The sequence below is a fragment of the Desmodus rotundus genome, chromosome 6, assembly GCF_022682495.2.
Source record: "Desmodus rotundus isolate HL8 chromosome 6, HLdesRot8A.1, whole genome shotgun sequence".
NCBI lineage: Eukaryota > Metazoa > Chordata > Mammalia > Chiroptera > Phyllostomidae > Desmodus > Desmodus rotundus.
In genome coordinates, this window is record NC_071392.1 from 94,374,994 (window position 1) to 94,396,816 (window position 21,823).

At 64.7% G+C, this 21,823-nt stretch overlaps 1 protein-coding gene across 9 annotated transcripts; it reads right to left on the reverse strand.

Moving 5' to 3' along the window:
• Nucleotides 1-614: 614 nt before the first annotated feature.
• On the reverse strand, nt 615-19,394 carry SLCO4A1 (solute carrier organic anion transporter family member 4A1). Of its 9 annotated transcripts, none has more exons than XM_053927140.2 (15): nt 19,242-19,305; nt 17,141-17,247; nt 14,616-14,714; nt 13,441-13,734; nt 11,805-12,671; nt 11,391-11,481; nt 9,878-9,999; nt 9,427-9,538; nt 6,405-6,559; nt 5,077-5,272; nt 4,375-4,540; nt 4,094-4,266; nt 3,762-3,826; nt 3,351-3,499; nt 615-1,741 (listed from the first exon to the last, which is right to left on the reverse strand). In XM_053927140.2, exons 5-15 carry the CDS (start codon nt 12,622-12,624, stop codon nt 1,595-1,597), a joined length of 2,196 nt encoding a protein of 731 aa, XP_053783115.1. In that variant the 5' UTR covers nt 12,625-12,671; nt 13,441-13,734; nt 14,616-14,714; nt 17,141-17,247; nt 19,242-19,305; the 3' UTR covers nt 615-1,594. The 9 variants fall into 9 exon arrangements, with proteins under 9 accessions (XP_053783115.1, XP_071077830.1, XP_071077829.1 ...); XM_071221729.1 differs by lacking the exon at nt 13,441-13,734 and adding an exon at nt 17,828-18,220 and having other exon boundaries at nt 14,616-14,845; nt 17,141-17,244; nt 19,242-19,262; XM_071221728.1 differs by lacking the exon at nt 13,441-13,734 and adding an exon at nt 17,828-18,220 and having other exon boundaries at nt 14,616-14,845; nt 19,242-19,262.
• Between the last annotated feature and the right edge of the window lie 2,429 nt (nt 19,395-21,823).

Sequence of the window (21,823 nt, forward strand, 5' to 3'; positions counted from 1 at the left end):
GCCGAGGACTCTGCCACACCCTGAGCCTCCAGGAGACGAGGCCCACAGGGTCCCCCACAAGGAGCCACAGGCGAAAGGACCCAGGAGAGCTGGGCCGCGCTCAGGGCTGAGTGGGACATGGGGCCTGTGGAGGGGGATACCCCCAACGACTGACCCTGCTCCAGGTCCCTCAGGCTACAGAGGGTGGAGGGCAAAGGTCAGAGGTCAGAGGGCATAGTCCAGCAGAGGGTCTGTGGGACCTGCCTGCAGGTCGGACGATGTGAGGAGCCCAGGGGCTGGTGTCTCAGTAGGGGATGCCGTAGGAGTGCCCCAGCAGAGTGGGGTGGGCACAGGAGGGGGGCAGGAAGCAGGAACCAGGCAGGGGCAGCTGACCCCCAGGGAGCGGGTGGGGAGGTTGCCGAGCCCAGGGGTCTGCCCAGGGCTGGAGGGGAGAAGCGATTTGAGCTTCCACCGGGAGGCTCCTGGCCAAGAGAGGGCTCTCCCGGCAGCCCGCTGCTGCGGACTCGAGACAACCCACACGAGGGACGGGCAAACCCACCAAACTCTGCAACTTCGCAGAAATCAAGCACACCTAGAGGACATATGTTTTAAATATTAAAATATATTTATTCACACAATTTTGACTGAGGGCAGCAGGGAACAAATATTTCACAGAGGTCTGACACCCTCAGGCAGCATCCACAGGTAAAAACCAGATTCTAGAAATAAGTGTTTATGCAAAATGTGGGTCCATAAATATTCACTTATGCAACCTGCTCCAGTCCCGCCGGGTCACGCAGCAAGGACGGAGGTGACAGTAGATTGGAACCAGGAGCCAGCCCCTTGGGGACTGACTGCACCCTGGGAAATGGCCTCACACTGGCCTCTGCTCCATCAGGACAACTCAGGAGGTCGGGTCCCTGCAGCAGACACACTCTGAGGCACCATCCGGCCACCAGCGCCCATGTGGGGCCCACGCGTGACACTCCCCACGGAGCAGCTGTGCCAGCGTCTGTCTCGTCCACGAGAGCCGAGCAGGTCCAGTGCACACGGAAGGTCGAGTGGAACGGATGAGCCGCCACCTGCTCACCTCAGCAGTGGACAAGGACTCGGGGGGGCGGGGCTGTGGCTCAGCTCATCCGAGATGGCCCTGCACGTTTTTACAACCACTGACAGAGCTAAGTTGGGATGGCACAGACTGATTCAAAAGCTGGGCTGTTTGCGCATCCCCGGGCTCCTGAGACCCCCGGGGCAATGCTGTCGGGCTCCGTCCACTGGGAAAGGCCACAGAATGTGAAATGGCCAGAAAGGGGGAAAGGGAAGTGGGTCCAGTGGCAGGGTGGGCACGCTGGGCCGCTCCTCCCATCCCTGCGCTTCCCTGCGGGCTCTCCGATGTGGCTTGCATTCCTTCTCTTTGCTGCCTTCTGGGCTCAGATACGCATAGCCCCCCTGGCTCGAGCTCCTCCCGACTCAAATCTAATGGGAGAATTTTGAAGGGCACCCCTCTCAGCACTGGGTGAGCGGTTGGTGAGGGTCAGCCCTTTTGGGCAGCAGCTAGATGGTGTTTTCAGGGAGCACAGAGTGCTGACCCAGGCCCCGAGCGGGCGGGTGGGCGTCAGACGTTGCTCTGGAGCTGAAGGTCCGAGGGGGTGGCCTGGAGGTCTGAGGACTGACTGGGCAGAGATGCTTCCAGGCCGTGGGAAGACCCCGACGGGGGCCGGTACAGGACGTATGCAGTGGCGAAGAAGAGGAAGCCCAGAGCCTGGGGAGAAAGGAGCCGCTGGACTCGTGGAGCTGCCCACCTGGGAGCCCCCCACCCCGCCAGCCCGGCTCCTCTCGAGGTTCCGAGGACGCCCTGCTCTGGCGAGAAGTCCCCAGCACGGCCAGTCCCCAGCGTGAACACCAATATTCTTAGCCAAGGAACGAAAACGCCATTTGACTAAAAGCAGAGGCACTGGATAAGGAGGGGCGCTGAACGGTGTGCCCCCAAAGCTGTGTCCAAGTCCTGGTCCCCGGAAACTGGGAACGGGGCCTGTGTCTGGAAACAGGCCCCGTAGGAGTAACTAAGGAACTTGAGTCCAGCACGCACTGGATGGGTGGGCCCCCAATCCAGTGGCTGGTGCCCTTACGGGAGGGAGGGGAAGAGGTGTGACACAGATACGCAGAGGGGGACCCGGTGAACATGGAGGCAGAGATTGGGTGACGAGTCTACCAGCCCCGGGTTGCCGGCAGCCCCCAGGAGAAACTGGCCCTGTGACACCTTGACCTTGGATTCTGGCCTCCAGAACTGACCATAAATTCCTGTCGTTTTAAGCCGCCCAGTTTGAGGGTCTTGGTTACAGTGGCCCAGCAACCTAACCCAGAGCTGGTGAGCCCAGTGCTCCCACCTCACAGGCGCAGCCTGGAAAACCAGAGCGCGGTGCCCAGGCTGGCCTCTGCACACACCCGCATGCCCTCACCCTGGAAACACAGGTTTGAGCAGAAACGCCCACCCACTCCCTGAAGCCTCACAGAGGGCTGACCCGCTCTGGCCACTTTGGGGCAGAGGTACTTAGGGGCACACCTGCTCGTGCCCCCTGCTGGAAGTAGCAGGCGGTGCAGGCTGGCTGAGCAGAGGTCACAGGGTTATCTATGGCCCAGGGGTTCAGCCTGATGCCCTGGTGGGGAGGGGACCACAGGACATACACGCAGAAGAAAGTGGGGGCCAGCTCCCTGGGATGGCTGTGTCTCTTTAAATCCAACCTGGCACTCTTCTGCAGCGCCCCCAAATCCTTGGTCACACTCGGCTATTTTTATGCTGATCCACAGCCACCTAACCCAGGGTCAGCCCAAGCCCTTCCGCACGAGCTTCCCGCCAGTGGACACACTGTCCCTGCCCGGCCCTAGGAGTCCATTTTATTTGAAAAGTCCTGTGACTTCTCCTCCAGTGGGGGGATTCAAAACACCAAGTTGGTGTCCATGGGGGGCACTGGCCGGAGCTGGGGCAGGGCGTTTCAGAGTGCAGCGTGGAGCAGAGGGCCTAGTGGGGGCCAGGAAGCCCCTCACTGTCCTGCTGACCTGCGCCCATCACGCTGAGTGGCCTGGACGTGCTGGGGCTGCAGGTTCTATCCTCCGAAGCCTCAGCTGCCCACAGCCACAGGGCACAGCAGCAGGCTCCACCACAAAGGCCCCAGCAGGCAGGCGCGGGGCTGCGAGCCAGGGAGGAGGAGGCTCTGTTACAGTCACCACACCACCAGGGTCCCTCCCAGTGACAGGCTCTAAGCAGGGAAGGGCGCGCTTCTGCCTCATGGGCTGCAGGCGTGAGGGCCCAGACCCCCTTGCAACGAGAAGCTTCCACCCCGCAGCCCCACCCCCCGCAGACGCCCACTCACCTTGTACACCAGCCCGGCGATGAGCATGTAGCGGCTCATGGCCGCGTTCTGGTACAGGAAGCAGGCGCCCTGCTGGCCACACTGGCTCTGCCACAGCAGGCAGGCCTTGTCGATCACCCAGCCAAAGGCGATGGGTCCTGGGATGCCCCCTGCGGCGGAGAAAGGCTGCTCAGAACCGGTGTGCCCAGGCTCCAGAGAGGGGGCCGTGGCTGCCAGTGCTCTCAGGGGTACAGCAGGGACTGAAATGTTCCTGCTCGGGGACGGGCATCAGGCGGGGACAGCCCCACGGCCTCTGGGTTAGTGGGAAAGAGCACCCTCCGGGCAGGTGACCGTGGGTCCCTCTAGTGGGCTCTTAGGGAATGGCACCCTTCCCTGGGCGGGAAGAAGGCCAGCTGGGTGGGGGCTCCGTACCTAGCGTTCTAACCACGATCCACTGGATTCCCAGCGCAAAGGACCTCTGCTGGTCACAGACGCACCTGAGAGGGAAAACCACAGCGTCAACGTCCAGGAAGCGTGGCCACCGCCACAGCCAGGTCCCACGCCCAAGCCCGCGGCCAAGTCCAGGCTGAGCCCCAGACTGCATCACCGCCTCCCCAGCTGGAAAGTGCCTCGCAGGGGTGCGGTTCTCTCTCGCCACTGCTTTGGGGGGCCCCGGCAGGGACCCCGCGGGCTCTGCAGAGCTGCACCTGGGCGTGCCGCAAAGGAGGGCTGTGGACCGGAGCGACACCCAGGCCCGTGCTTACCGTAGCGTGGCCGTCAGCGCGGGGATGCTGCTGAGGAAGGTAAAGATAATTACAACGAACATGAAAACCAGAAGGAGGGGCTTGCTCCGACAGGCGGAAGTGCATTTCCCCGCGGCAGCACGGCCAGGGCCAGAGGACAGATTCTGAAGGGCACACCTACAGTGTTGGTACACCTGAGGAGCACAGCGACAGCGCTGATTACAGGGGGCAGGGACGGGGGCCCCGGGGGCCCCGGGGTCCCGGGCGCGGGCGGACGCCAGGTGGGCAGCGGCCGCACTCACCTTCTGGCCACTGGGGCCAGGTGCAGCCTCGCCCTGGCACCCCGCGTGGCACGGGGAGAAGTACATGAGCCCGTCGGAGCCGCACACGGGGCTGTAGTGCTCTGCCTGGCAGCTGCAGTTGGCGTTGCAGGCGGCCATCAGCTCCAGGCGGCCCTCGGGCAAGGTGCTGCCAGTGGGAGAAGCGTGAGGTGGGGCGGAGGCCAGGGCAAGTGGGGTGCCCCGTGGACACAGGGGCGGCCCTGGTCTCGTCCCCATGGCCCATGCCGGTTGGTTCACAGTCCGCTGGGATTGCCCCGCCCACAGATCGGAGTTTCGCACAGGGCCTCACAGGATTCTGGGAATTGTCGCAGCAAAGCAAACCCAGCCCTGAATCCAACCTACGCGCCACACACGACCCCGGGGGCCTGTTTTTCGCACGGGCAGCGGGTCCATGTGCTTCGACATGCTGGGGCCCAGGAGTGACAGGTATGAAGCCCCCCAACACGGCTTCTGCAGCCGCTGTGCAGTCCAAGCCTTTCTCAGGCACAGCGGGCACCAGGCGCACTGCTATGCCTCCCTCCCACCCACGCTGCCTCTGGGGGGAGGCCCAGGGCCCGCATCCCCTTCGTTCAGTGGTGGCAGAGCGGTCTGCGCAGGGACAGCGGCAGCTCAGCTGGTCCACTCTCCACCCATGGGACCCCGCCAGGCGAGCTGCAGCCCTACCTGCCGTTGTAGTGGGCCGTCACACCGGCCATGGGCACGTTGGGGCAGTGGGTGAAGAAGACCAAGGTGGCCAGAAGGCTGGTCAGGGAGCAGGCCAGGCAGAACTTGATGACGCTCGAGCCGCGGAGCTTCAGCTTGTTCACGAAGAAGCCGCCCAGGAAGGTGCCGCCCCCACCTGCCGGCACCACCAAGTACCCTGTGGGAGAGGGCGGGGCTCAGCCAGGAGCTCAGTGGAAGCCTGGGAGCCTGGGAGCCGGGGTGGACCCTGAACCCTCTGCATCCTGTTATCCCCACTTTACAGATGGGGAAACCAAGGTGCAGACCCATCCCTGACCAGCAGCGCTCGGCTCTCGGGTGCCAGGCCCTGTCCGGAGCTCACAGCCACCCTGCCTCTGGGGAGGACCCGAGTCACCCGGCACGGGCCCTGCACACAGCCTCCACCCGTCCACCTGTGGGGGCAGGTTTGAAGACACAGCCAAGGCCCCTCAAAGTGAAGTTGAGATTGGTTGGCAGGGGCTCCCAGGATGAGAGTCGGGCTCCAAGGGGCAGAGGGGCCCATCTCCCCAGCACTGACCAGAGCCCTCTTGGGGGATGGGAGGGGGACCCAAAGGACATGGCTGTCCCAGGACAGGGAGAAGGCTGCTGTGGGGGTGGCAGGCAGTTGCTGTGGGTGGGGTCTGGGTGGGGGAGTCACTGAGAGGAGGCCAGGAATGGAAAGGTATGAGGGCGTTAGAGAAAGGGGGTGGCCCCTCATCGAGGGACCCCTCGCGTGCAGGAGTAGAAGCCTGAGGGGAGCTGCCCGCAGACCCCCACTGCGCCCACACGGCAGCCACGCGTGCTGGGGCAGCCTCTCCCTGGCCAGGCGTGTTCTTAGTGGGCTGAGGTCGCCCCGCAGCCACAGCCGCCCAGGGAGGGGCTTCAGGAGGGTCCTCCCCCTCTTGGGTGCCTGCAGCTGGGCTTGTCCTCTGAGAGCCAGGACGGTGGCCAAGGCCCTGGGCAGGAGGTTCCAGGCCAGTTAGCGGCCACCCCATGCCCCCAGCAGAGTGGGCTCCCACTTGGAGGGCAGCATGGTGCGCTAGGGCCTCAGAGGGACCCCTCAGCACACCAGGCATGCAGTGGTCTGTGCACCCAGCCCCCTCAGGGAGGGCGGTCTGCTCCGGTCCATCTGGTCAGACCTGGGAGCAGTGTGCCCAGCCCTCACTCTCGGGCTCCCCCTGCCCTTCCAGGCCACACAGGGAAGGTGTCGTGCCTGGGCCTTCCGGAACATGCTCTCAAAGACTGAGAACTGGGAAAAAGCTGAGGGCCCCGTGATGTGGGGCTTTTCTCACCGAACAAGGTGGCGGCCTCGGAGGCGCTCAGGCTGAACTGGGACTCAAGGAACTTGGGGCCAAACGTGGACATGCTGGCAATGAGCGTGGCCTCGGTGGCACCAGCCAGGCAGAGCAGGATGAATGTGGGGTTCCTCAGGAGGAGCCAGATGGAGCTGCCGGGGGGACGGGAGTGGAGAACGGATAGAAGAGATGGGCGTCAGAGCCGGGATGTGGAGACGCCGAAGTTTTTGAGGAGGGGACAGAGCAGGCTGCCAGGGAGTGGGCAGGCACCCCATGTTTATTCCAGAGAGACCGGGGAGGGGTATAGGTGTGGCTGAGGGACCTGGCACCCGGGTTCACAGCCTGCAGTTCATGGTGGAAGCTGCTGCCACCGGTTACGGAACAGCCTCCTCACCGCCTGGGCTGGAGTGTAGGCTTCGGTGTGAGGGGGGACTGTGAGTGGCCCATGGTGCTGTTCAGTCCCCTCTGGGGGCCGTCGTCACCAAGTCCAGGACTGGACAGGCCCCTGGGAAAGGGGACTGGGGCACGGAGGGGTGGGGCCCCTTCTCAACCAGCAGCCTATGGGGAGGCCCCCCCAGGAAGCCCTGGTGATCTGGACCGAGAGGCCCCTCCCGGGAGCCCCAGTGGCTTGGCTGGCTCCCCAGTTCCGCTTGCTGTGCACTTGGCAGGTAATGTCAGTCCCTGAGGGCCTGGCCTGCTGGTTCCCTGGCGGACCCGCCTGGACCCCTGTCTGAGGGCTGAGCAGGCTCAGAGCCCTGCTCAGCCTCGGTGGGGAGGGTTTCAGGAGCATCAGACGTGGGCCATGGGCCTGGAGGTGCTGGCGTCACACCCTGAAGCTTTGCCGGGGAGGCGTCCCCAGAGTCACAGGGCATCACGGCTCCGTGCCAGGCCGTGGTCCACCTGAGCGACCAGCACACAGGCTCGAGGAGGGCCAGCCCCACGGGGAGGCGCAGGGTCCTGCCCCCACCCGTCAGGAGTGGCAGCATTGTGAGCGCCTAGGGTGCCGTGCAAATTGGGGCGGGGCTCAGAGCCAGTGGCGATGTCAGGAGAGGTGCTGGCAAGGGGGGCAGACCTTAGCGCGGGAAACAGGGAAGTCCCGACCCCCGGGGGTCTGGGAGTAAAGGGGCTCAGCCTGTGCGGCAGCCAGCGGCCCCGGTGTGCAGAGGGGCACCTGAGGTTCCCACCGCCCAGCCCCCATCAGCCACGGGCGCAGGCGCCCAGCCCGGTGCAGAGATGCTGGCTGATGGGGCTACGTCCCTGTGCCCAGAAGTTGTGAGGGACGCGGGCCGGGGTGGGTTAGCCTCGCTTTTGCGCCCTGACCACCAGGCAGGTCCTATGATCGGTGACGAGTGTGTGGCTAATGGGTGTCTCCTACATGGCTCTGCTGAGCTCAGAGTCTCGCTGTGACGGCCCAGAGGCTCTCGGTGGCAGCTGAGGGCTGTCCCACCAGGGGGCTGAGATGCTGTCCTCCTGGGTCTCCTGCCCGAGAGCTGCACCCCCGTGGGCACCCCCACGCTGGTGCTGCCCCTACCACACTTGTCAGAGCAGTTTGGAGCATGGGGCTCCCACACGCTCTCGAGTTGGGGACACAGGCCAGCACCAAGTGGGACTCTGAGAAGTGGGACTGTGCAGGGCAGCCCAGAGGAGCCCCGGTGCCCAGACCCTCAGAGCAGGCGGCCAGGAGGTGGCCACCTGGTGACAGCCCCCGACTCGTCTTTTCAGATACAAGGGGTTCGCTAGGCTTCACCTCACAGCGGCCCTCTCAAGGCCTCTCGCCACAGGTCTGCTGACCGAGCCTTCTCACCGAGTGCCAGAAAGGCCGCGGATGAAATGCCATCGGAGTGGGTGTAGCCAGGGGGCGCGCGGGCTCCGGGCCGCGGGACACCCAGCACCTTTTCCACCCCCCACAGGTCTCAGGTCCTGTGCGTGTGTTTGTTGGGAAGGGTGCCCGGGTGCGGCCGGCCCTCCTGCCGCCTTGCCCAGACCTGCCCGCGTGGCGGGCAGCCTTCCTCGTTTCTCCCCCAGCCTGCGGGCGGCTCGGCGGAGATTCTTGTGTGGAATGTGCTCAGAGAACTAACTAGTCTTGGCCTTGACAGAGAGCACCCACTGCCAGGCTTGTTTTACTACCAGCAACCGGCCGCGGGAACCAAGCCTGGGCCTGCACTTCCTGGTGTCAGCCCTCAGGCCCTGGGTCTGCTGGGGACCAGGCGGCAGATGGGCTCAGTGTCCCACAGAGAGTGGGCGTCAGGGGACGACGCCCCCGCCCCCTGGCCAGCTTGGCCCTGGGCCACCTCACCCTGGTGGGGGCACCCTCCCGAGGGGGCGGCTCCCCTGGGTGGTCCCACAGGAAGTTGGATGGGGAGAACAACACCCTAAACGCTGCAGGGACTGTCCACAAGCCAGCCTGCTTCCCCGGAGGCCGCCTGCTGCCCGCCACCTCCTCTGCCCCCTCCACCCTCCCGTGCTGAAGTCAGGCACTTGGCTGTTCCCACTGCTGACAGCCCCTCTGTGGCCCGTCAATGCTGCCATTAACGAACGGGCTGGGGAGGCTGCAGGGGCGGGTGGGCGCTCAGCAAAGCTGAGGACTGGAACAGGGAGAGACCCCCATGGCGGGTTGGGTGCTATAAGGGGGGGGCATTGGGCAGCCAGCATCCCCCAGTGCTGTGTCTGTGAACGGGGATGAGAGCGAGACCATGTCCTCCCAAGGAGAGAGAGGGGAGACAGTGGACAAGAGGCATGTGTGGCAGGGGGGACAGGTGGGGGGGCAGCACCAGCCTGGAGTCCCAGTGGCCGCAGGCTCAGGGCAGCTAGTGAAGTGGTTGGAGGGTACGAGAGGGAGGGGCTGCAGCCAGTCAGGGGTGACTCTGGGGGAAGGTCAGAGGGTCAGATGCGTGTCCCTGGGCACCAGGTTGTGACAGGGGCTTAGGAGCTCTGCACTCCCACGGGATCCCAGAGGGTCTTCGGGTCACGCAGCAAGGGCGAGAGGCGCGTAGCAGGCGACCACCCCCCAGTTCCTTACAGAGGCAGGTCTCGGATGGTTTTCCCGAAGTCGGGGCTGCTGGCCGCCTTGTCACCACTGTCCTTCAGCTGGTACGTCTCAGAGGCCCTCATGACCACGTAGCGCTGGGAGCCTGGGAGGACAGGGACGTCGGTGAGAGGCGGGGACCAGAGGCCGGCTGGTGGCCCTGCCCCTGCCAGGTCGGGGACCCCCGTGGGACAGAAGGCATGAGGATGCACCACGGTGGCAAGAGGTGGGACAGAGCTGGTGGCACAACCTGGGGCCAAAGAGACCAGGAAGGGTGCTCCCGTCCCCCACTGCAGCCAGCTTCTCCCTGGCCTTGGGGTGGGGCAGGCACACCGCTGGCTGGCCGCACCCTGCAGGGTGGCAGACCCACCAGAAACCTGGACTCTCCTGTGCTGCTCAGCAGACCGGGGGAGGGGGCCGCTTGCACACTCGGGAGGGCACCCACCTGGCAGCTGCCGCGGGTAGGCCAGGATGGGGACCGCGACGAGGAAGGCAGCGGCCCCGGCGCCCAGGAAGCCCACCCACCAGGCGCCGACCCACAGCGGGCTCTCGGTGGTCAGCTGGGTCCTGTGGGAAGAGGTGGTGGGGTCAGCGTCCCGGGCCCTTGGGCTGGGTGCCCCTCGGCTGCCGGCCCACGCAGGCCAGGGGGAGGGCGTAGCAAGGGAGGGGCATGGCCCCACCTACCTCCTGCACTGCCCAGAACGCGCACATTTGGCACCCCACTTAGTCAACCTGAGGCCACAGGTGGCGTTCGTACCAGGGCAGGGCACTAGACACCTCGACGGGAGGCGCGCCATCTGCAGAGAGAGTCCGAGGGGTAGCCCGCGGCGCCCGCCCTGTGTCTCGGAAGGCGCTGGGCAACTACCCGGAGGGTGACGCCCGTGTGCTCAGGAGGACTCGCCTCCTTCCTCTGCCCTCCCTCTCACCTCTGTCTCTGTCTCCCTGTGCCTGTCTGTCTCAACTCTGCCCTCTCTCTCTCCTGCTCAAGTGCACAAAAACTAGTATCACAAGCAAAACGCACGAGGAAACAGAAGAAGCGCACACTGTCGTTCCAAGAAACACAGCTTTGGCCTCTGCCCCAGTCCCTGGCACAGAGCTCTGTAATTCTTTGCAATTCCTGGGTGATGGCGGCGTCTTGAGTTCGGATGTGGCCCCTCTCGGCAGGTCCCTCGAGAGCTTAGGAGGGGGGCTGGCCACCAGAAAGACCCTCCGTGAGGCCAGCGCATTGGGACTTCAGCTGCATGCCTGACCTCCGGGGAGCTAAGCAACCACACCTACCGAGTGAGGCCTCCAGAAAACCCTAGCAGGAGGGCGTCCAAGAGTTCCCGGGGTGGGGGACGTGTAGGAGGGGGCACGTGGGCACCCCGAGGGGGAACTGAGCTCCACCCCTTCCCACATGGCGCCCTGAGCTCTCTGCCACCTGCCTGTCCCTGAACTGTTTCCCGTGTGAGAGCCCGGTGACCGAGGGAATAACGAGCCTTTCTGAGGTCTGGGAGCCACCGAGCACATCACAGAGCTGAGGAGGAGGTCGAGGGGGTCTCTGCACTGTGCCCAAGGGGGACAGAACTTGTGGGCCACCTGGTGTCCTTACTGGGGGCGGCCACGGGGGACTGAGCCCCTGAACCTGTGGGCCTGCGCCGATGCGGGAAGTCGGTGTCAGAACGCAGCTGCATCTGGGACACCCAGCTGGCGTGTGGGGAACTGCTCGGTGTGGGAAAACCCACAGAAAAGAGTCTCCCCGGCAGCAGGAAAACCCACTCTCAGTTCTGCAAAGGGCATCAGTCTGGTCTCGCGTGGCTCCTGGAAGCCATCCAACCCCCACCCTGTCCTGCCCCCCTAGCCACCCTAGACCAGCAGGTGCACAGGGCTCCTCCACACACCTGCCCCGTGGGCACCGTGCCCTCCCGCGTGGACGGCATGGGGATTTCTGTGCTGGCGCAGGGAGCTGGGCCACTCACCGTCGGCCGATTTCCGTGTAGATGTTCAGCAGGGCGCCTCCAATCAGGTAGCCAGCCGCGGGCCCGAGGATGGCCGCCGTGTAAAAGATGGCTGTGAGGGAAGTGACACTCAGCAGCCACGTGGGCCATTCTGCACTTCACTGACCCCCCACCCGCCCGGGGATGGATCCCTTTAAACCAGGGTTTTCATCTCTGAATCCTGGCTAGGGCCAACTTTTTAAAGGGATTTAAAAAACTTTCTCTTGAAGCCCACTGCAGGCACCCTTGGCGCTGTTCCCCCCTCACCTAGGAGCCCCTGGGGCCATGTGCGGCCACGCGTGGCAATGGGAAAATGCGTACCAGGGGCCAGGCTCTGCGCTGGTGGCTGGCCGGTGTTGTCGCTCGCCCCCCGTCCCCCCCGCCGGCCTCACTCACCGATGTAGACAGGCGAGTAGCTGGATTTGACGTTCTCGTCCAGGTAGGTGACGCCCAGCGTGTACAGCGGCGTGGCGCCCACCCCGTGCAGGAACTGGCCCAGCATGAAGACCAGCTGGTAGCCGGACGGGCCCGTGGTGCGGCTCCCACACGCCACCCCACTGCGGTTGGCTGGGCACGTGCCAAGGCCCTCGTCTACCTCCACCTCGTAGGGGCCCGTGGCGAAGTGGGGCAGCGCGAACACCAGTGAGCCGGCGCCCATGATCAGCACGCCCCAGCCCAGCCAGCGAGGCTTGTGCCCGCTGCCGCCAAAGTAGCTGACGAAGGTGAGGCAGAGGCAGGCGGCCAGGTCGTAGGCGCTGGCGATGAGGCCGCTCTGGTAGCTGTGCAGGTCAAAGCGGCGCTCGATGGAGGTGATGACGGTGTTGATGAAGCCGTTCACCGTCATGCCCTGCAGGAAGGAGGCCGCACACAGGAAGAGCAGGAAGCCCCGCGGCGTGTTGAAGGCCTGCAGGCACGCAGGGGCGAAGGCCCGCCAACCACACTCAGAGCTCTGCGGCCCCACAGAAGCGTAGCACACTGTGTGGGCGGCCCGGCCACCGTGCTTCTGGGCCCTGGGCTGGCACAGCGGCTGGCTGCAGGAATCCAGGGGCCCATGGGAGGCCGGACGCAGGGTGCCCAGGCCCAGGGGTGAGCCCAGGGACGCCCGCCGGCTGGGGGGGGTGCAGTCACCCCCGTCATCCAGGGCCATGGGGGGGCTGGGGAAGACCAGCTGTGGCATGGAGGCGAAGGGCTTGTCCCCCATCGAGTGCTGGGGCATCTCCACCCAGGTGGTGACAGTGACCGTATTCCAGTGGCTGGTTTGTTCTGTGAGAAGAATTTCTGGTGAGTAAACTGGCGTCTGCCCATGAACACACTACCATTTTGGGGAGAACAGGCCCATGCGCCCCGTCCCCTGGACCAGCCCCCTCCCTGAATCCAGGGCCCCACCTGGACCCACACACTTAGGGCTGCAGTGTGCCCCCAGCAACCCTTCTGAACCCCACGCCCTGCCAGCTCTCAGCGACCTTCCACACAAACAAGAAATCTATCTCAGTCCAGACTCTGGGGGTGGGGGAAGTGAGGAAAGGGACACGGCCGGGCATGCACCCCAGACCCCATGGAGCACGGCCACTGTGGGGTCGGACGGCAGGGGTCCTGGCGGACAGACCACGAGCTGCCTAAGAGGACCGGGGTGGGAACCAGGTGGGACCCACCCTGGTCGGGGAGGCAGTTTTGCATTTGTGGAGACCAAGCAGCACCCATCTCCCTGTGACCCCTCCTGCGGCAACATGGTGACCCCCGCGCCCTGTGGGGTCTCAGAGCCAGGGGGTCCCAGTCCACCCACCACGACCCCGTCCTGCTCCTGGGCCTCCTGCAGGGCCATGTCACCGAGGCAGCGGGCAAGGGGCCACCACTATGCTCCTCCGTGGAAGTGGAAGGTCGCACCTGCTTAGCTAATGATTTAAGCCTCACACGCCTCTTCCACAGGGTGTGGGTGTGGGGTGGATGCTGTCGGCCCCCCTTCCCTCATGGTGACATCCCACGTTCCCAGACTCCCTGTGGATGTCCCCTGTGCACTCCTGGCCATGCCTACCATACAAGTAATGGAAGTGGGCCGCTGACAGCACCAGTTCACACTGCCCGGCTTCAGAGCCCACGAAAATGCATCACAGCTGTCCTCTGACCGAGTGGCATTTACACGCCAGCCAGCTGTTTGCTTTGGAGACCGCTGCCGCCAGGCTATCAGCGGCCAGTCTCAAGACTGTGGGCGGACAGCAGAAGTTCTGCCGCAGACATTCCCTGGGGCTGTTCCACCGCCCGGTGCAGGCTGGTATGCCAGGCTCGGTCACGGGAGAGCTGGGGCCTGAGGGGCAGTCAGAGCTTCCTGCTGGACAGAGGGGGGCACCTTCGCACAGCTGCCCCGGCTGGTGGCTGCCTGGGTGAGACCCAGCACGCCCGCGGGAGGCAGTAGGACAGCTTGGAGAGTGACCAGCTCGAGCCCTCGGACGGGACAGCCCTGCCACCCACCCGCCCCGCAGCTCAGGTGGTGGTGACCCAGAAATACAGAGAAATGCAGAACAGGCACAATGGAACACACACATGTGCACACACACAACTGTCTGCACGCATGCACATGCAAACCACAGGGTCCTGGGTCTCATTCTGGGGCCCCGGAGCGTATCCCCAAGGGACAGGGCCCGGCCAGGCTGAGGGGCCGGTGGGACGGAGGGCCAGCACTGCAACCGGGGAATTACTGCAAACCCAGCCCGAGAGGTGGCGCCTGCGGACCCTGCACTTGGCTCTGCTCGGGGGCCGCAGGAGGGCCAGGCCTTCGCCTGGTGAAGGGGCAAGGCTGCTGGCTTTTGTCACGAGGGATGGCCCTGAAGAAAGAGAGAGCTTCCTCTCTGAAGACAGAGCCGACCCAGTGCCCTAACCACAGGTGGTAGGTGGCCCCCGCAGTTCCGTGGTCAAGTTTTGCCTGAGCTGGGAACTGTGGGTCTGTGACCCAGACAGACAACGGCCAACCCAGAACCCTGCAGAGCACACACACGTGTGAATCAGCTCATGGAAAGTCTCATTCGAGAGGGTGGCCAGCGCCCCACCGCCAGCCGCCACCCGCCCGTCATGAGAATAAAGCACCCAGTTCTCATCCACCAGCCCTGAGGCCTCACTCAGGGCCTCAGGACCCGTTTCAGCATCCGAAGACTCGGGGACCCACAGCCACCGAGGACGGAGGGCCCTCCAGCCTCATCTGGGACCCCGCTTCACCTCGGTCCAGTGAGCGCGGTGACAGTGCCTATCAGCGCTTCGCTCAGAGGGACGGCGGGCTCCTTTCTCTGGGAGGCTTCGGCCCGTATATCGGCGTGTCTGGATGGGAAGGAGGAGCGGTGTGCCCCAGTGACTGAGGCGCTGAGGTGCAGGGCAGCTGGAACAGGACACCGTGGAACCGTGGTGTCTGGAGTCTGCCAACGGCGGCCGCATCCTGAGCGCAGCCAGGGCTGTGTGACACCCAGACTCTCAGGGCCCTGAGGTCAGTCCCACGTCCCTGGGAGCCTCCGAGGAAATGCCCCGGGATGGGGGAGAAGGCCCTGCGGCTGGCTGAGCCCCCACTGGACCACCAGGGCCCTGTGCTCCCCCGCTGCCCCAGGACCAGAGACGAGGCCTCCCTCTGGGCGCTCCAGCTTTGGGACCCCAGAGCTGGGCATCGGCCTGGCGCTCCCAGCTCTCCCCCTCCACCAGGCCGTGGGGCTCAGGCACAGCTGCACAGCGGGCCCGCTGGGGGCAGGGGGTCGTCCTTGTTCAGGTGGGCAGTGGGACTCTCCCAGTCCAGGACAGCAAGTGGGGAGGGAGCCTGGGGCTTTGGTGGGAAGGGGGTGGGTGTGCTCACACTCATGAAGGGACAGACACTGGCCCATCGGCTTCGCCCCGCCCGCTGTGAAGAAATCCAGGCCCTGTGGCTCGTCTGCGAACACTAGGACCCCAGCCCCCCTGAAGGGCCAAAACGCTCTGGACGTGCCCACCCGTCTGGCTTGTCTTATTTCCTTCGACGCCTCTGCAGGTCCCCGCAGGCGCCTGCGCGGAGGTTTACGATGAAAAGGGGCCGGCAGGGAGGAAGCAGGGTGACCAAGAGGGACACTTTAAGCCCCCGAGGGATAGTCTGGCGTCTGGCCCAGCAAATGCCCCCCTGGGAGCCCTTCCCTTTCGAGCTCCCCCAGGCTCTGTCCCGAGCCCTCCTGGCAACCTGGCTGCCGGGGAAGTCGCTGATTTCATTTCTTCTTTCTCGTTATGTGCCAGCGGTGAAGTCCCTCCTGGCTGCACCTGATGGCTCTGAGGCTGACGGCCATGACGCACGGCGCCATGGCACGCCCCACACCCCTGCCTGAGCCCCAGCACCCTGGCTGCACCCTCCATCCTTGCCTCCCCCCGGTTAACCCTGGGGTTCCCCAGGCAGCTGCCTTCTCTCCTGGCCCCATCCTGGTGTCCCCTCCTGGGGGCAGGGAGGGGGCCTTTCACTTCTTCAAGATGAGGTTCAAGGCTATTTATATTGCAGACACCTCTGTGGCCTGACCTGGGGCGGCCACAGCAGTGCCTGGTTACCCCAATTTGCATACTTTGTGAGCACAGAGCTGCTTTGCATGGAGGCCGACAATGAAGGATTGTCTGGGCGGGTGGGAAGGGCCTGTCCTTCAGGGAGTGTCCTGTTCCTGTTCCTATGCTTGTCCTCAGTGCCCGAGCCCCAGCGTGGGGAGGGTGGGGCGAGCGGGGGTGGGGGTGCTGAGGGAGCTTATGCCTCTTCCCAATTAATAATGTTTGATTTAAAAAAAGGGCCATTCCCCGCCACTCCAGGGTGATGCCCAAGCAGAGAGGAGATGCAGAGGGGCTGCCTCTGAGCCAGGCAGGTGCTCCACCTCAGGTTGGGTCACTCTGAGCCTCAGTGTCCCTACTGGGACGGGGGCAGGGCATCAGGGGGGGCCCCCCCGGGGGTGAAGGACCCGACTCTGCTCTCGGGCACCACTCGAGGCTCATCAGAACTCGGACTTACAGAGGGGTCTTCGTGGGGCAGGGGACGCTGGGGGCAGCAGGCTCTGCCCACGGGGTGGACCTGCCCGGGCTGGACTCGGTCATTTCCAGAGGGCCTCTCAGGCCCGCTGGTCCAAGTATGAGGCCCATGGTGCCTGCCGAGAGGTAGATGCCCAAAAAACCTAAGGGCCTGGAGCAAGGTGTGGGTGGGGTGCCATGCTCGGCCCAGCTCATCCCAAGCCTTCTGTGGCTCAGGCTAAGGGGTAACCCCAAGGTTTGCCAAGTAAATAACTCACTGAGAGAGGCAACCCATGGGGGGACACAGCCAGGGTCCGGCGTTCAGGCAGCCAGGCCCCGGTGCCCCAGTCCCCGAGGAATCCCAGCAGGCCTGTCCATTGCCTGCTCCACCGTCTGCCGCCACGCCCACCATGCCCACACCAGGCCAGGCGAGCAGCTGAATGTCCCAGAACAAAGGTGGCCTTGAAGTCCTGAGGCACATTGTCTGCTTCCAAAAGCAGACAATGGGCTCATAGGTGTGCAGGAGCACAGGCGACCACGTGACTCAAGAGGGGCGGTTTTCGTGGTCTGTGTCCACACCCCAGGCAGATGACACCTGGAGGGGGTAGGGGGGTGGCCAGGCAAGTCCTCTGCATCCCCCACTGGGCCAGCTGCCCCAGCCCAGCTCCCTCCTGTGCAGCAGCACCAGGCTCTGGTCTGGCTTCCTGCTCATCACCCATGTCACCCACAGGGAGGCCTGAGGGGCTCAAACTCACCACAGTGGCGGCCACTGCCCCCGGGGTATGAGTCCACAAAGCCACAAATTTATACAGCTCAGCAATGCCGACCTGGGGGTTGGATTCCCTGACACTCCCGGAGACTTCTGGAGGGAAAGCACCGCAGAGGTGATGCTAACTTAGATTTCACAAGGAGCCAAGCAAACACAGACGGAGACCCCGAGGCCCAGTGCTGCAGCCCGGGTTTGTTAAGGCGAGGGCCCATCAAGGCCAGGGAGAGCCAGGTGCTCCACGCTGAGTCCCTCAGAATCAGGTGGGCTAATAAAGACAGGTCAACCCAAGACCCTCATTCCCTCAGCCACCATCCTGCCTGACTCCAGACATCTGCCACCTTGGCAACGGGACCTGTCTGGCACCTGCTTCCAGAGCCACACCCAGGAAGGAGGTGGCCCCATGAAAAATTTCCAGGTAGTACCTTCCGCCCTGCCCAGCAGGAAGCAGGGCAGGTGCCCATGCAGAGCAGTCAGGACCTGGGTCCAACCAAGACAAGACGTCCCTCTTGCCTCCCCCCAGCCCCACAGGGGCAGCCTGGCTGTGCAGGCCGGTTCCTGAGAGGCCTCCTCCCTGTGTCTCTGGGCCAGGAGCCCACCCTCTGGGACAGTGTTCCCTGTCAGGCCTGCCCCCCCCCCCCCCCCCCGGGTGCAGAGCTCTAAATATCCCACAAACCCGGACTCAAGCCGCTCCACCGGACAAGCTATGTGGCCGTGGGCTGGTCACCTGACCGCTTGGGGCCTCGGTTTGCTGATCGGGAAAGTGGGAGCAACAGTGGCCGCCTTGTGCAGAGGCCAGGGTTGGCGAGGTGGGTGTGTAGCTCAGGGCCGGCGCGTGCTTCGCTGTACAGACAGCTCCCGCCGTCCTCATTGCTGCGATGGTTAGAGTCCCAGCTGCCGGCGGCCACAACCGGCAGCTTCCTGTGCCCTGAGGTCCACTTGCCCCACCCGGCCCAGAGAACAAAACCCTCTGGCCCGGCCTCTCAGGGTTCAGCGAGTCCAGTCGCTTCCCAGACCAGTTTCTGATCAGACAGAGGAAATCCAAGCAGAGGCTGAAGCTGGGTGAGCCCTGTGGAAAACTACTGCTGTTCCACCCGCCCGGGGCGGCCACCCCAGGGAGCTCAGGCACTCTGGGGCCTGGGGCCTGGGGGCTCTGGGGCCTCCCCTCCACGCCTGGGGTGTTGACCCCACTACCGAAGCAGTCTTCTCCACCCTGTTCCCGGAGTCAGAGTCTCCCTCCACCCAGAACGGGCCTTGGCCTCTCCCCCAGTCTCCCAGTCTGGGGACCCGTGTGCCCCCCAGGCACCAGGAGTGGGTCTGCACCCACATTTCCACACGCCCCCCTCCCCACTTGCACCCGGGGCTCCGGTGTGGGACCTCACGTGGTGGGGTGAGGACAGGCACGTGGCCCGCATAACCCCGGCTGGGGACCAGCCCAGGAGGCCACCCACAGCCGCCCCTCGGGGCTGCCTCCGCCCAGGCTCCCCTCCCCGCAGTATTGGGAGCGCGGAGTGCGGATGGCGGGAACAAAGCGCGGCCTCCCTCGAGAAACTTCATGACTGGCTTCCTCCTTGACTCAGCAGCAGCGGCATCCGCCGCAGGTGGCGGGCCGGCAGCTCCCGGGGCCACATCTGGCCCTGGCTGGGCCTGCGTAGCCTGCTCCAGCATGTGCGCCCGGACCTGCCCTGGTCACCCCCCTGGACCGCCGCCGCTCCCCGCCCACTTCCTCCGTCCCCATCTGAGCCCCAGCCGCCCACCACGCACCCCCTTGCCTTTCGCCTGTCTCCTCCCCAGGCTCCCGGGGAGCTGGAAGGGACAAGGGATGCGTTTTCCGTCCGATGCCCGGGAGGCAGCCGGGCTGTGGGGCGCTGGTCCATGTTCTGTCCCGTATGCCCACCCGCCCGCCAGAGGGTCTCGGGGCGCTCCGCGGACCCCAGGACCCTGCCCGGCCCGGGTCCCCCGCCGCGCGCGAGCGTCACCTCGGCCCCGCGGGCCCCCGCCCCCCCGCAGGCACCTGCCGCGCTTCTGACGTCAGCAGGCCAGGGCCCGGCGCGCCCGCCCAGCCGGCCCGCACTGCTCGGAGCACTCACCGTCCGCGTCCCGGCCGCCGCGCTGCGCACCGAGCTCTGGCGGCCGCTCGCAACCCACTCGGTGCTTCATTCATCCGCTCCCGGGCCCGCCCCCGCCGGGAAACAGGCTGCTTAGCCCCGCCCCAGCCGCGCCCCCGGTCCCGCCCACTCAGGGGCAGCAGCGGGGGCCCGCAGCGAGGGCGGGGTTGGAGGGGCTGCTCTGCTCCCCGGGGCTAGGGGCTGGGGCCTGGACTGCGAGCCTCCAGCGGGGGGCCATCGCCCAGGATCCCAGCGCCCCTGGAGCCCGCGCGGGCCTCCCGCTCGGGCTGACTAATCCCTCCCCAAGCGCGGAGACACGGCACCGCGGGCTGCCGGCGCGGACACCGAAGCCCAGCGCTGAAGGCCCCTCCCCAGGCAGTGCGGCCACGAACTGGCTGGGAATCCGGGCTCGTGGGGCCCAGGCCGCTGGGAGATGGGAGGGAGCGGGGTTTTGTTCCCCAGTCTTTCGGGAAGGCTGCCTGTGGCCGGGTTGGGGGCAGGCCAGAGAGCGGCGGCCACCCGAAGGTCACAGCCGGCCTTGGGCTGGTCACGACGCCCACCTGCGCAGCGCCGCGGGTGTGCTCCCTGGAGCCCCCCCCCTCCCCCCGCCCCCAGGCGTGGAGCCGAGCCGGCGGGGGAGGGCCACCTGGGGACGCGCCCTGGGTGCAGGGCGAGGCCAGCACCCTCGCCTGGGGAATCCAGGGTTTCCTGCCTGTTGTCTTTCGGTAAAACGATCCTGTTTTGAAGTCAGCACTGATGTCAGGCCACAGGGAGTACCAGACACAACGCCACCAACGGGGGGTCCTGTCTGAATTCCTGCCACCAGGCCCGCCGTGTGACCTTGCACACGTGGCTCCATCCCTCTGAGCCTCGCTCCTCCCCTGGAAACCTTCCGCGGCGCGCGGCGAAAACATGAAGTGCAATGAAGCGGGATGAGGTCCCGGAGTTAACACAGTAACAGCTGGTCCCGATAACACTCCGCAACTGTTCCCTTTCGACTTCTGTAAAATGAATTCATTTTTACAAGAAGTCAGCCCTGCGTGTGTGTTTGAATCCTGGGCTGCGTGGGGTCAAGAGGAAGTGACCAGAGTGTGGCCTTAGGCTGCCAGGGAGCACACACAGACCTTCGTTCACTTCCTGTGGGCTGGGGGTGGGGAGGGGGCGGTGCTGGGTGTCGCGGGAAATGTCCCCATTCCAGTTACTTAGGAAATGATCTTTCTTCAGAAGGTGGGGCCTGTGCCCACTGGCTCTGATACCACAAGTCCCTGGCTGTCCCCGGGCAGGCCTCCACTCCCCGAAGCTGGGTGGGGGTCCTGCTGCTCCTGGAAGAGGGGCCTCTGTTCCTGAAACAGCCGTTTAAGAGAAAAAGACATTAACTGTTGTCCCCGATAGAGAAGGTCCCTCCAATAGCATGAGGACCTGCTCGAGGGACAGGGAGGAAGAGGCTGCTGGGAGTAGACAGGGTGCACTCTGCACCCCCTCTCCCAGGAAAGCAGAGCTGCCCTGCACACCTGGCCTCAGCTGTAGAAGCTGCTGGGAGCAGCTTTTCCCAGTAGAGCTGGCTGGAAATGCTTTTGAGGGGTAGTGAGCTCCCTGACACAGGAGGTGTGTAAGCGAGGCTGGCTAATTTTCTGATGGGGCCACTGTGAGAGGCTTTCAGATGTCATAAGCAGGATGGCACTCTGTGTTTCTGAACTTCATTTTGGATTTTGGTTCCTTGAAACCATTATTTACACAAACAATTCATGTATTTTACTAAAAGGGTAAGTTTATTTTTTTAAAAAGGTAAATCTGCAACATTACCACAGAGAGAGTACCATGAAAATAGGTAAAAGAAATGGAAAGTGGCATCAAGTTCCTGCCAAGAATGGCTGCTACCTGCTGAGAACACGGAGCCCAGACCAGCTTCTCCCCGACTGCAGAAGGATGGGCCGGGAGACAGGGGGAGCCTGCCTCCTGCACGTGGTCCGCGCTCTGGAAGGGGGAGGGGAAGAACCGGTCCCCTCTGCAACCTTCTGCTGTTTGCAGTCTTTCGTGTGAGCCTTCAGCACCCACATGCCACGGGGCCTTCACCATCCTGAAGAGCAGGGGCCCCGGGCCCCCCAAAGGAGCCTGGGCTCATGGCCCCACCAAACCTGTCACATGGGAGGGCTCCCCCATCCTCCTGCAGCCACTACATAAAAGGGAGATAGGAGCAGAGATTCTGGCATATTAATGCAAAACGCAGGCCTTCGGTCCTCAAAGGCTAACCTGGTGCCACCTTTGGAGGCCTGGAGCACCTGTGTGCCCCGGGACCCCACTCTGTGCACTCTGCTCTCAGGGGCACGGGCGAGCCTTGGGGTGTGCGGGGGCAGGAAAGAGTGGCCCAGACTCCAGGTGCCGGCACTGTGGGTGGGGCTGGAGCCTGCTCTCTCTCCCGCTCTCCCATGGTGGAGGAGTTGGGGGGGGGGACAGGGAGGGGCCCCCCAGAGGTCACCCACAGAGCACAGCGGCTTTGAGAACAAGGGCAGCCTACTAAAGTGCCCTAGAACATTCTGAACTCAACACGTTCTATCCCGGCGGGG

Bases quoted from the DNA above. Each gene is read 5' to 3' on its own strand.
- SLCO4A1 (XM_024559911.3), bottom strand. From the start codon at position 19,311: ATGAAGCACCGAGTGGGTTGCGAGCGGCCGCCAGAGCTCGGTGCGCAG. The intron at 5,273-6,404 runs GTGAGAAAAGCC...CCTCTCCCACAG, and splicing joins CGAGGCCGCCACCTTGTTCG to GGTACTTGGTGGTGCCGGCA. The intron at 3,500-3,761 runs GTACGGAGCCCC...TCTCCGCCGCAG, and splicing joins GATCGTGGTTAGAACGCTAG to GGGGCATCCCAGGACCCATC.